The following is a 13,361-nucleotide window of genomic DNA, read 5'->3' on the forward strand; positions in this document are numbered from 1 at the left end:
AAACCAGCGGCTCAAGATCATGTGGGACCTTTATATAATATAAAAATCATGTCTAATCATTACAGCCAAAAAAAAAATATCTTCCAAGAAATAAACGAAAAAAAGTTAAACATTCATTTATATAATATATATATATATATATATATATTATCATGAAATTATTGAACTAAAAATGTATAAAATCATTACATTTGACTTTTTTTTTTGATAAATCCTATCGGCTATCCGGTCGGTCCCGGTAGGAACGCACCGAGGTGCTACATAGTAGACTAGTCCACCGTGTTAACGGTTAGGCCTTTACGGGCTTACCACTCTGCCTATCCCGAGTTTGGAATGCCTTCCGACTAAGTGCCAGAGGGTAGTCAGGCCGCCTACATTTTTGGCTACCAGGTAAACCAATTGGGCCAAGGTCCAACTGACAGACTTCCCAAACAAATGTGTTTTTGTTTCCAGGGAGAATCGAACTCAGGTTTGGGAGTTTCACCATTTCCCAAAGCTTCCTCTGCCACTAGACCACAGATGCTTGGGCACATTTGACTACTTACTTTCTATAACTACAAATTCTTGTTGGCAATTGAATCGAGCAAGCTTGTATTCAATCAGAATATAAATTATAGCTAGTATTAGCTTTTTAAAAGTTTAGTTTGGGATTTAGCTTTAGTTTCTTTAGTCCGGTAGTGATAATTCTCGTAAACCAAAGCGAACAGAAACGACAAAGGAAAAAGAGGAAGAAGACAAGTTGTGAGTAGAAGACAAACAAGCAAAGTCTGCACACAATTGTGCAACTCAAGATGAGAAACCACGTTCATAAAATAATGCTCGCTGTTGATATTTTATAGACCACCGATGCAAATCATGCAACCGTGAAGTGATGATGAAGCCACACACCTATTTCTGATTTTGACCAGAATTTATATACTAGTAGTTAAAAACAATTACTAGGACATTTTCGTCGAGACGTCCACGTGAGCACTGAGCAGCCAAACCGCGTGCCACCCCTAGAATTCAAACCAAACAGAAGTCACAAGTCGCCACCTTTCTCTCTATGTTTCCCTCTTAAAAAAAGGCCCATCCTTTCACAAGTTTTAGATCAAAGTATACACGAGAAACAGAGAGTTTTCTGAAGAACCCAAAAAAAAGAGAGAAATGTGTAGATCGCCGGATTTCGAGCGTTATGTTGAGAAAGAGAGCTTAAAGGTTAAGGCTTTCTTCGTCAGGTTCACTGGTTTACCAACACGAGAATTCTTACCGGATTCTCTCACTCTTCTCTATCCACCACGAATCAACGAAGCGGCTTTCGAGCTCGATGGGTCGAAGATCCGACCCGATTCTCCAGCGTTCGTGACGCTCTACAGAGTCGTGAAAGGAGGAGACGTGATTTACGGGTCTAGAGAACGGGTTCGGGTCTGGGAAGGGATCCGTTTCGAGGTGTACATGAGTGAGGAGAGGGTGATAAAAGGTATTTTCAGAAAAGAAGAAGTGGACAAGTGGAAACTTGAGTGCGAGTGCGAGATGGAGGAGGAAGGTGCGGCGGAGGTTGTTGTTGCGGCCGAGGGACACGTGGCGACGGCGACGATGGCGAGGAAACATAGACGGAGGAGAAAGCAGAGGGTTGGGTTTGAGTGTTTGGAGGAGATACCGGAGGAGAGAGAGGAAGGGAGAGAATCTGACGGCGGCGTGTGTTTTTGCACGTGTAGCGGCGGCGGTGAATCTGACGACGGAGAGGGAGAGTGGGAGGAGGTGGAATGGACGGCTGAGATGGAGTCTGAGACAGAGGGAATGGGATGGGCCGTTGATTTGGGGATTTGGGTTATGTGTTTGGGTGTGGGCTATTTGGTGTCTAAAGCCTCTACCAAAACCTTGACAAGTGGGAGAAGAAGAAGGACAACAACTTTCTTCTAATTTCTTGTGTAATCAATCAGTTTTAATTGTACAATAACGTTGGAACATAAATGTAAAAACCCATGATTTTGATTACAAGAGTCGATAGTTCCTTTTTGTTTGAAGATAGAGCAATGAGCTTTCCAGTTTAAATTGAATCACCTTAAGCATATTAAGCAAATCAGAAGGATTTTTCTTAAGAATCTGATGAATGAATAACACAATTATGTCAAATCAAGTTGCATTTACAAATTATATAATACACAAAAGAATCCGAAAGATGAGTTTTCTCCTTTCTCTCACTAGTAATTATGATACACCAAACAAAACAAAACAAAAATTGATCAAACGTGTGATAATAAATTCATAAGTATAAGCAAATATATGGGGTTGAGATCCCAGAGGAACTTTCTTCTTCTTTTTTATTTCTGTATTAGTTTCTGTTGTCTTCAACTATTAGTTTACATCAGAAGCAGACATCGGTTGTATGTTGTTTTCGTCGTCATCGTCTGAAACCTACACGGAACCCAACTGAAGAGATTGCTATGCTCTTTGCTTCACTGTCTCTAAGCTCTTGTCTGGTTCTTACTATTATAACCAAAAGAGACTTCACTCTTTCTCCTACAGGTTCTGTGCAGTTTAGTGTTTCCAGTGTCGCTTTCCCTTCTGCTTACACATGTTTGCGACCTGTAAATGCTTTCAATTTCTGTTGCAGCTGTACACAAACATAAACGAAACAATTGCTTGATTACATGAAACACAACAAGCGGATTATTGCGTTCTAACGAGTTGAAAATGTACTAAACTTACTTGGCTATATTTTGATTTCTCTATATCCAGTTCCTCCGTTAAGTCATCCAGCCTGAAAATTTTAGCAGTTAAAAAGCTTGCAGGAAGATGCACTTAGAAAGACTAGACTAAATCATAATCTAGAAAAAAAAGCTTTGCTGGAAGAAGAAGACTAACCTAGCACGGAGGTCAGAGATACTGCTAAGAAGTAACCTCTCCCTCTCAGAAGCCACGGGTTCAACCTGTTATCCAAAGTAATGGTTACATAGCTGCGCGCAATATCTTTGATGAAATTGTTGAGAACATATCTGATAAATCAACTTACATTTCCATTACTGTCTGAGCGAGGCAAAGGTGGTAACTTCCCAGATTGAGAACCTATAAGAAAGATGAAGGTACCGTTACTGAATAGTCTTCATCAATAATAACGTCACAACAGATTGAAGTATACTTGTCTATCCTACCTTCTGTTGCTTCCCCGGGTTGTATGCTATTCAGTAAATTCATAATAAGATCCTGCAGCGAAATAATTCAATTGCAGTAGTTAAGATCCTGCTAATTAGTTAATAAGAGATAAGTCTCATGTCTTGACGGATGTTCCTCACCTGTTGTATTGAGTTTTGCTGGAATAGGTGTTGAAGTTGAGGCACGATAAGTGAGGAAGAGGAAGACGTAGGATGGCTACTATGCTCCTTGATGGTCTGAGGCTGAGCTGTTGGCTGTAGGATAGAAAACAAGACTAAGGTTAAGAAACAGAACATCGAGTAAAATCAAAACTACAAATGAATGACTTGAAGGACACTTTGTGATAGCAAACTGACCATTTTGGGCTCAAGTATCCAGTTACCCACACTTGCAGATTTTCTCAGAGGGGTCGCCTGGAATTTGTGTATAAATTATCAGGTAATAATTCAGGTGAAGAATCAGTCTACAGTAATAAGCAGAGACAAGAAACCAACCTGTGGAGATCGACGAGGGACAATACTTAATGGAACATCCTAGAGTAAATTGTATGGTTAGTTACCGTCAAAGAAATAGGAAAACAAATAGTAGTAAATTATATACCAACCTTCGCAAGATCTACATTTCCTGATGTTACTGAAAATCGTCCTTTCTGAACCAGATTAGCCTTTGACTTATCATCCAGAGAATCACGGAATCCTATTCGAAATGGACAAAACACTCTTTAACTCAACTGCAAGAGAAGCAATAAAACCACTAAGCTGGACGAAGACTGCCAATGTCACTTGCTCACCTCCTGAGTATTTAATGGGAGCTGACAAACTGTTTGAAGAAGCCCGGGTTGGAAGATTCAAAGGACCACTAAAGCTGGGTGCTCTTCGGACTGTTGATGCTGTCTGCTGTTCACTCTCGGATCTAGCAGATAGAAACATAACAAGTTGGATTGTTTGAAAGTTTCTATATATTAGACAAGCAGATCTGAAGTGTAGTCTCAAACATCAATTAGTAAATGTCAAACCTTTCAAAGATATGCCCTTTTTCTGAAGCCGAGTGGCATAATACGGTCTTGCTTGTAAGTGGTCCACTCTGGCTTTGGCGTCTTACTGGCTTAACCTTGGCCTCGGGAATGTCATGCTCTGAATTTGGTGACATTCGTTCTAAAGAAGAAGCAGTTGTAATGAAAGTGAATTTCTCTTCGCAGGTTGGTTCTTCCACCTCAGTATTGGAAACCTTTTCTTTTTCGTTCATGGTTTCATATAGTTGCAGACTATCAAATACTTGCACTCTGTCATTCACCTGCAGGGGTTTTCTAAGATATGTTCAGACCACCGGACTTGGATACCGCGGAAGTGAAATTTTATATATGCCTTTTTCTGAATTTTATCTACAGATTACTCGCCTTATTAAACTGTGCACATAATATTTCATCATCTTCCTTACTCTCTTCTAGATCATCATCATCAATTAACTAGTACACAAACAAACAATATAAGAACAGGTATTAAGTGATGAAACCAATGAACAGAAATTAAGGATAGTGCAATCATAGATAACTAGCGAGAAGTAAATTACCAAAGATGCTTGTGTTTTCAAGTCTCTGACGTCAAAATTCCAAGCGCTCACTCCTCTTTGGTATTCGCTCTGACATTAAATATATTGTTTTATGCCCACTCTGCAAATTCGACTCTTAAAGTATTTAGGTAATGTTGACAAACCAAGGGGTGTGTCACCTGTGATATAGCTTCCTCGTCAGCAGTGGCCATTCTCTTTAATGCAAGCTGTTGAGCATCCTTATCCTGTCATGTAACAACCCGATCAAAAACTAAGAACATGATCACTTCAACAAAAAGGCTGAAACACAAAAAGAACATGGCTAACCTGAAGAGATTTTACTCGTGTCCAAAGAGGTGGTAAATCGGAAAATAATTTTTTCACATAAAACTCTGGAGGCTTCGTGTGTTTGAAACAGGAGTGCTTCAGCAGTTTTTCAGCAGTTGGCCTTTTTGTTTGATCTTTCACCAAACACATTGCAACCATTTCTTTAAAGGACTGGGCACAACTGAAAGTCCTCTAGTTAGTTTAGTAAAAATTTATTGCAAATGAAAAAACAGAAATCCAACAAAACTAGAACAACATAAGGAATACACCTAGAAAGAACACGAGTACCTTCGAAAATTTCTTATCACGATCATAATCAAGACCAGGAGGTGCGTTTTGAATAGTCATTAGGAGCACCTGTAACCAGGGAATCAGAACCGTTTTAATAGATGTAAATATTGACATAAGCCGGAAAAGAGATATTAAGCACCTTCATGGGGGGATATTTTGAGAAAGGTGCATGACCATGGGCCAGTTCAAGAGCTGTTATACCAAATGACCAGATATCAGCCCTGTTAAGAAATGACAGAAGAAGAACCAACCAATAAGCTATTGTTGCATTTCTTTGTTCCACAGTATATACAGTAATTGATATGATCACCAAGCCAATATGTTTACATTCGGATTAGAGGTAGAGTAGTTTGACAAGTTGTCTTAACATGCATACATACCAAAGTGAGCTACTTTCTATACTAGACAAGGAAACAAGCAGAAAATATAAATATTTTATCTAGCATTCGAGCTTAATGTATAAACTCACTTGGAATTGTATCCTTCTCCCGGCTGCAAGACTTCCGGTGCCATCCTACAAACAGAGAAAGCGTTTAAATGTTAAACATAGAATATAAGAGTGATGGTAAAGTACCAAAAGAAAGAAGTACAATAACCGACCAGCAAGGAGTACCAACAAATGTGTTTCTTGCACGTCGCCTATCACCATTGTCAAACAAGCAAGCAGAGACGCCAAAATCGCCAAGCTTAATCTCACCACTGTCATCAAGAAGTATGTTTCCAGCCTAGGTTGAAAGAAACAATAAAATCTGAATACATTATATGGATGGCAAAATATAAAGTCCAGTGAGCTGAAAAAAGTTTCACTTTTTTACCAACCTTAACATCCCGATGGATATGGCCTTGTTTATGAAGATAATCAAGAGCTTTAAGAGTTTCTTTAAGTACACAACATATAGCCGACTCTTCAAATCCGTCTGAATATGCAGTCTTCATAAGATGCAAACATGAACCTTGCGCCATGAATGGCATAACAACCCAAAGACTGTGGTCGACAGAAAATGAACAAAACGACTTTATAACGTTGGGATGGTCTATCAAACTCATAGTCTGAGATTCCCTCCTAATATCATCCTATAAACCAAAACAAATAATACATTAATTCACAGAACAAGAGATCTACAACAAATGGAAACCATTCTTATGGAGCAGAACAACTAGTCTTAGTCCTCTCCAATTACTTTGCCATGATTTTGAATTTTTTCACTCTAAATAATCAGATTCCAAACACAAATCTACACCTAAACACATAGAGAATCGTGGACATATAAAACGAGCTCAAGCCTCTTCTAATTCATAAGCAATAAGATCAAGGAGAACGAACCAGATTGCTATTGCAGCGATCGAGATCCAAACACTTGATGGCGACGACTTCATTAGTCGGGAGATAGATCGCTCGATAGACAACAGCGCTAGCTCCATGGCCTATCTCTTCCAAAAGCTTATAGTCTTTAGGATTCAAAGAGAAACCTCTCTGCTGCTTACCACTACCACCACCACGGAAAACCCCACCACCACCACTACTACTTCCTCCTCCCACCATCTTCTTCCGTCGCTTTAAAACCGCCCTGAATACCACCAAATCAAAAACCAGTAATTTCGTCTTCAGATACAACAAATCAAATGAATTTAACAGAAGAAGAAACAAAATCTGGAGCTGAGAGAGAGAGACTAGTAAGTTTACTCGAGAACAAGTCGAAACCCCATTGAAATTGGATACTAATTTTTTAATTTTTGTATAAAAATAATAATTTCAGCTCTATTTTCACTTTCGCTGCTATATTTTTCTGATCAGTTGACCTCCACGACAAACGCGATTGAGAGCGATTGAAAGAGAAAAGAACTGTTTTTGCTGACGTGGTAAATCGGTAAGCTTCTAAGATTATTACACGTGTCTTTAGTAATGGCTAGGAATGGCCTTGACCCCATCTACCTCTTTGGTTAAGTTCACAAGTGACTTGACAAAGATAAATATTCTGCTAACTTTTTATAAAAAGTTAAAAAAATAAATAAATTAAGAATCATTCTAAACTTTTTATAAAAAGTTTAATATGATATGTTACAGCTATAGATTATAGAAATCTAGGATAAAACATTTAGAACAATTAATAGTCCAAAAATCAAATAAAAGTCTTCAAAGTAATAATTTGTTCATTTCTACATTTTTAATTGCTTCTTCTACATACTACTAGTCGGAGCTAGGAAATGGTCTCAAGAGTTTCGTCTTGAAACAGAAGTCCAAACCTATGGACGCAAACGCAAATATCAAGACGCTCTGAGACACCAAAATGGCGCCGTCTATGCCATGTGAAAACAAGCTTTCCCAGCTCAGCTCCAATGGCGGTCCTCTGCTCAACATACCAAGTCCTATACCACATTAAATATCAGATTTAAAAAAAGACAGATCCAAAATAATACAGGTCAGAGATTAATAATCAACTCATCAATTATTTAGAATAAATCAAATCGTTGATTAGTACTATTATATTACTGGCAAATTATAATTTAAAAACAACCAAAGGGCGGGACAACGATGGGATTTTTCCAGCTCATACTTCCACACAATATATAACAAGACAAAGAAAGTCTTTTTCTTTTACCATTTCTCTTAAAGCTTATTCAATCACAAAACGCAATTGCTTTGAACAATTCAAAGAAGTTAGATTGAAACAGTAATCAAATGTGTTGTTACCTTTAACAAACCCAAAAGCTGCAACTGCTCCGGATTTGAGATGACTATCATCCAAGTCTCTTCTGACTGCATACCTGAATGTGACTCCAAACAATGCACAGCTTGCAAACGCTATTCCTAGGGGAAGAACAAGCTGCTCGATGCTCGAGACTTGAGAAAGAGCAAATGGGAGTTCCGCAATGGTCCCAACCGCAGCTGCGATCACTGCCGCTTTCGCTGATTCTAACCTCTCCTTGTCTTTGTCGATCGAATAACCCTTTTCTGAACTTCCAATTGCTTCGGTATCTGCTAAGGACAAAGCGCGTTCTGCTTCCTCAACCATTGATCTTGCTGCGACAATCTCCTGCTGGCATTCTGCGATCTTGAATCAGATATTGAATTAGATTAACATGTTCTGTCACAGCTTCCTTTCAAGGAATTTGTTCGTAGATAAACAAGAACTTCCACTGTCTACAATAACAAACTAGAGACTTTGTTCCGAAACACGAGAAAGCGAAAAAATGAAAACTCGAAATGCTACCAAATTCATGGTTTAGTAACCTTATCTAATGAAAGTATATTCACACAAACTAAGAGAAACCCTATTTCCAGGTTTCAAGCACAAAAGCAACACCATTGATAATGATTGATACTACTTGAACTTATCCTAAGCATAAAATGCACAAATTCACTACTCCATTGTAATATAAACCAGTCATTCTCAATGTTACCCTAATTCATACTCTATAGAACCTCCCAAAATCTCAAATTCCAAAGCGCAAAAGAATCAAATGTTCCATTATTACATATCTACAACATTTCCAGAACAAGCTCTCACCTCTGCGGCTCTTGATTCAAGCTGATTAACATAATCCTGTAACAATTTCGCCTCACTTTCTTGTCTCTCTATCTCTTCGAGCTCTCTCTTCGCTATCTCCACTCTCAACGACGCTTTTTCCAGACCATCAAGCAAATTCTTGTTCTCTTCTCTGCTAAATAGCTCCTCCACTTGATTTCCCACGATACCGGACAGCGACTTCTTTAAATCTCCGCCGTCACTCGAATTTGCTACATTCTCTTCCGACGAACTTCTAATTTTCCAGTTTCGAGTTCTACGATACGGAGAATTCGAGGCGGTCACTTGTTTGGGATTCAAAAGATAAATTTCAGGTAAAGCCACTGAATTTGGTTTCCATGGAAGCGATTGCAGAGATAAACATTGCATGTTGAGAAAGAAGAAGAAAATCTTCAAGTTCTATCTGGTTTGATCCGTTGCGAAGAGTGGCCACTAAAACGATATGAGAGAAAACGGCAGGCTTTTTAAAAAGCAACGACAATACACTTTAGCCTTTAGGTCCCGAAATCCACGAAACGACATGCATTCTAATGATTCTAAACGGCATGCATTTCAATTCTCAAAATAAACCAAGACTTTTTCTTTTTTTTTAGTAATACAGAACAGAACTAACACTGTTAATGCGGCTTTTGATTTTCTTCGGATAATGCGAATCTTAACAGAGCAAGACTCAAACTCAAAAGTCAAAACTAACAGGTCCTAAAAGACATGAACCATAAGCTTTTGACGATAATCATGGATACGTACAATGCACTCTAGTCACCGTTTTATTCCGACGCTAAGCTTTAAAAGCGTTGACCTCATCAACCACGGCCTTCTTGTACAAAGATACATCAGTTGACCCGAGCACCACGTGATACCCACGTGCCCTGAGATCACCGGTTTTGTCCTGAGCTCTGGCCATCCCAGCCAAGTAAGCTCCGCCATTCGCGGGATCAGATGCTAAAACCGCCGTCTCAGCCACCCTCATGACGGACTTCAACTTCGGGTTTCCTGGATCGTTAAGTATCCCCAAACTAGCACTCAGATCTCTCGGCCCCATCATCACACAATCCATCCCATCAACGGCTACTATCTCCTTCACATTCTTTACACCTTCCTCTGATTCTATCTGCAAAACTCAAGAATATACCAATTTCATTAAAAATTTAACTTCCATTTTTTAAAAACAATTACGCATTTTAGATTTCAATTTAACAATTTTGCCCAATAAATTGAAAATCAGAGGGATTTGAGGATCGAACCTGACACATGATGAAGAGCTTATCAGCGTAATTACCCAAATACCCGTCGTCAAATCCAAAGTTGGAGTCTCTCACAACGGAGTAAGCACAACCGCGAACACCGTCGGGACGATACCGGCAAAACGAGACGGCTTCGGAGGCAGATCTTCCGGTTTCGACCATTGGGAACATAATGCCGTCGGGTCCGAGATCTAACGCTTTCTTAGCCCAAGCCTGGCTAATGTCGGGTACACGAAGGACGGTGGAGCAACCAGCGGCCTCGATAGCTCGAATGCAGTGAAGCGCTTCACGAATCCCGCCGGCGCCATGCTCCATATCGACGATGATGAAGTCGAATCCAGCTCGGGCAGCGATCTCCGCGAGCTCCGGTGAGAAAGAGAGAAGAAAGTGACCGAGCAGCTTTTCTCCATCTTGAAGACGTGATTTCAGTGATTTTTTGGAAGCCATTGTGACTGAGAGTGGAGGAGGAATGGAGGTTGATAAAGAAGGAGATGAGGCGTTTTAGAGAAGAAGAAGATTAATTCCTTTCATTAAATATTGTACATGCGATTTTATTCCTTTTCTCTACATTATTTTCTTTCTAATTAATTTGAGAATTTATGACAAAAAAAATAAAAATTGAGAATTTATTCATTGAATTTAATTGGGTTGGTAAAATTATATTCCAATTTTTAATGATATGTGTTCTAAAAAGCGGTCTAGGCGGTCGCCTAGGCCCCGACTAGGCGCTAGGCTCTCATGCGACGCCTAGATAACCGTCTTGACCGCTTAAAATTACATAGAACTTGTTTAATGTATTTTTTCAATTTCAATTAGAGTTTTATTTATATATATAGTTATAAATATTCATATATTGTTTAATATAAATATAAATAAATGTTTTATTTAGTTTTTGTTTATAATTTCATAATTTTTAGTTTTATATAAATATTTTATATAACTTTTATATATAATATCATATTTATAATGTTTTATGTTATAAACGTCTAAACCGCCTAAAAATCACCTAGGCTCCGATTAGGCGTTCTAGGCGCTAGGCACTGGGTCACCGCCCGCTTAGCGCCTAGCGCTTTCTTGAACACTGGTTTATAGTATCTAAATATATTTTTCTTAATAAAATAAACATTTCTAATTCAAACTAGACGTTTGAATTTTGGGAAAATTAGACCCAGTACTACTTTTTCAGAAAGTTTAGGCCCAGTACCACTTTCGCAGCCCACTTATTATGCATACCACATTCGTCATCTGAAAAGACGATTCAATCCTCCAACTTTCGGAGACAAGACCCTGCGGTTGATGGGACTTTCTGAGACAAGACCCTGGCGCATTGGTAACCGTTTTCGTCCCCTGGCTGATAAAACAAAGTTATCCCCGAGTAAATCCAGATCTTCGTCTTCGGCTCTCTGGCAGAATAAAATAAAGATCAAGTTGTTCCCGAGTTAATCCAGATATCTGGCTGGTAAAACCACATCATCTGGCGATGAATAATTAAGAGATGTTGTCTCCGAGTAAATCTAGATCTATGCAGGCTGGTAAAACCATATCATCTGGGATTCATGATAATCGGGGACAAGATCTAGACGCAACAGAGAATTTTCAATCGGGGACAAGATCTGGAGATATCCATTTAATGCAGCCGCTCCCCGTTTTCCAACCGGCGTCTTACTGTAGTTCCTTCCCCTGACACATTCCTGACGCAGGCAGAAGGGTAAAATCGTCCAACCTCTATCACACAAACACCAAAAGTGGTATGGATGCTAAATTGATTTGCAATATGGTACATTTGCTAGAATTTTCTAAAATTATGGCACATTTGGCAAAATTACCTTTCAATTTTGATTAAAACAAACAATTGAGTTAAAAGATATAAAATATTTATTTATTCCGATAGTATTTTTGGATTTCTCACTCGCTTCCAAACAAAACAAATGCACTTTTTACATTAGTCTGAATCTGACATGTGCATGTGACAATGTGAGTGACGATTTAACATATACGAAAACAAGAACAAATGTGAGTGAGACAGCAACTCTTTGGCAACTGTTAACTCATGTATAGAGAACAAAATGTATGAAGGCCGTTTTATTTTAGGGAAAGTAATCAGTATGATCAACAAATTTAATATGACCACACACTAAATCTCCAAACTAAGCTCGAGATTTACAAGAGAAGAGAGTTCAGCTAAACCAAATCTCCAACTTCTTTTTTTGGGCAAAACCAAATCTCCAACTTAAGCTCGAGATTTACAATTATTGGTTTCTAATTATTTCAACTCTATGTAAAGACTCGTCTAATAAGACTTCAGATATGTGTCGACATCGAGAGTTTATCTCTACCGTACGTACATTGTCTTCGGTTTGTAAGACCACAAGCGAATCAACATATATAATCATGTTTACTTTGACGATCAACAAAACACCAATGTAAAAGTTCCATTTTATTCTTCATTAACATTTTTGAGTGAATAAATGTAAAATTTTCAAATTTTCCTAGTACTGTATGTTTCTTGATCACAAAATGTAAAACCTCCACTTTTTTTCTGATTTACTTACAGAAATGTATATTCCTAGTTAATATTTTGAAGTAACTAAATGTAAAATTTCTAAATTTTCCTAGTACTGTATGTTTCTTGATGACAAAATGTAAAACTTCCTCTTTTTTCCGATTTACTTATAGAAGTGTATGTATAAATAAAATTTGCACCCAAGATTAAGAAGAAGGAGACACGAGAAAAAAGTTACAAATTTTATTTTTTTGGTGCAGTTGAAGAAACAATATGGATATTGCTCTCATCATAATAATCGTAGCCACCGTCCTTGTGTTCGCCATCCTCATATCGTTTGCTCTATGGTGTTGTTTTGGTCATCATTCTCCGGTTGATCCTAGGTGTTCTTAACTATTTCTATTATCAACTATTCTTTTTTTCTCAACTATTTAATTATGAAAATTAGTATTCTGTTGAATAGCAGATCGATGATGTTGCGATGCTACTATATTTATCTTATTTAGCAATTAAGTTTCTTTTTGTTTAATCATACTGTAACTCTTTATTTAATTGATATTTTAATTATTTTTTCCTATATTGTGTTACACATTCATGATTATTAGTATTACATGTTTATTGTGAAGGCTATTTGGGAAAATAATCACGATCAAGTATTAACTGAAGAAATTTTTGTAAGAGTTCCAAATCTACATTACTTCAAACCTAAACGAAGAATTACTCTGGTTTTTGCTTCTTCTATTTGTTAAACGGTACTCTTCGGTGTCAAGTGAATCAACGTAGTCA

At 38.1% G+C, this 13,361-nt stretch overlaps 4 protein-coding genes across 5 annotated transcripts; 1 reads left to right on the forward strand and 3 right to left on the reverse strand.

The window, feature by feature from the left end:
• Positions 1–682: 682 nt before the first annotated feature.
• Positions 683–2,006, forward strand: LOC9305809. The gene has a single exon (XM_002867634.2). It carries the CDS (start codon positions 1,147–1,149, stop codon positions 1,900–1,902), a length of 756 nt encoding a protein of 251 aa, XP_002867680.1. The 5' UTR covers positions 683–1,146; the 3' UTR covers positions 1,903–2,006.
• A 99-nt stretch (positions 2,007–2,105) lies between these two features.
• Positions 2,106–7,088, reverse strand: LOC9303753 (serine/threonine-protein kinase BLUS1). Of its 2 annotated transcripts, XM_002869692.2 has the most exons (22): positions 6,986–7,087; positions 6,626–6,869; positions 6,121–6,375; positions 5,902–6,026; positions 5,771–5,815; positions 5,441–5,522; positions 5,299–5,367; positions 5,011–5,181; positions 4,863–4,928; positions 4,705–4,773; positions 4,532–4,600; positions 4,151–4,428; positions 3,926–4,047; positions 3,740–3,831; positions 3,630–3,668; positions 3,492–3,548; positions 3,276–3,389; positions 3,135–3,186; positions 2,996–3,048; positions 2,848–2,912; positions 2,692–2,743; positions 2,106–2,596 (listed from the first exon to the last, which is right to left on the reverse strand). In XM_002869692.2, the coding sequence occupies exons 1-22, from the start codon at positions 7,006–7,008 to the stop codon at positions 2,552–2,554; spliced, it is 2,187 nt and encodes a 728-aa protein (XP_002869738.2). In that variant the 5' UTR covers positions 7,009–7,087; the 3' UTR covers positions 2,106–2,551. The 2 variants fall into 2 exon arrangements, with proteins under 2 accessions (XP_002869738.2, XP_020873319.1); XM_021017660.1 differs by lacking the exon at positions 4,532–4,600 and having other exon boundaries at positions 6,986–7,088.
• Positions 7,089–7,353: 265 nt separating this feature from the next.
• On the reverse strand, positions 7,354–9,291 carry LOC9305810. Its single transcript, XM_002869693.2, has 3 exons — positions 8,811–9,291; positions 7,994–8,354; positions 7,354–7,668 (listed from the first exon to the last, which is right to left on the reverse strand). The coding sequence occupies exons 1-3, from the start codon at positions 9,195–9,197 to the stop codon at positions 7,490–7,492; spliced, it is 927 nt and encodes a 308-aa protein (XP_002869739.1). The 5' UTR covers positions 9,198–9,291; the 3' UTR covers positions 7,354–7,489.
• A 102-nt stretch (positions 9,292–9,393) lies between these two features.
• LOC9305811 (2-keto-3-deoxy-L-rhamnonate aldolase) lies at positions 9,394–10,607 on the reverse strand. The gene is made up of 2 exons (XM_021018020.1): positions 10,073–10,607; positions 9,394–9,939 (listed from the first exon to the last, which is right to left on the reverse strand). The coding sequence occupies exons 1-2, from the start codon at positions 10,517–10,519 to the stop codon at positions 9,607–9,609; spliced, it is 780 nt and encodes a 259-aa protein (XP_020873679.1). The 5' UTR covers positions 10,520–10,607; the 3' UTR covers positions 9,394–9,606.
• Between the last annotated feature and the right edge of the window lie 2,754 nt (positions 10,608–13,361).

This window comes from Arabidopsis lyrata (genome assembly GCF_000004255.2).
Source record: "Arabidopsis lyrata subsp. lyrata unplaced genomic scaffold ARALYscaffold_7, whole genome shotgun sequence".
Taxonomy (NCBI): Eukaryota; Viridiplantae; Streptophyta; class Magnoliopsida; order Brassicales; family Brassicaceae; genus Arabidopsis; species Arabidopsis lyrata.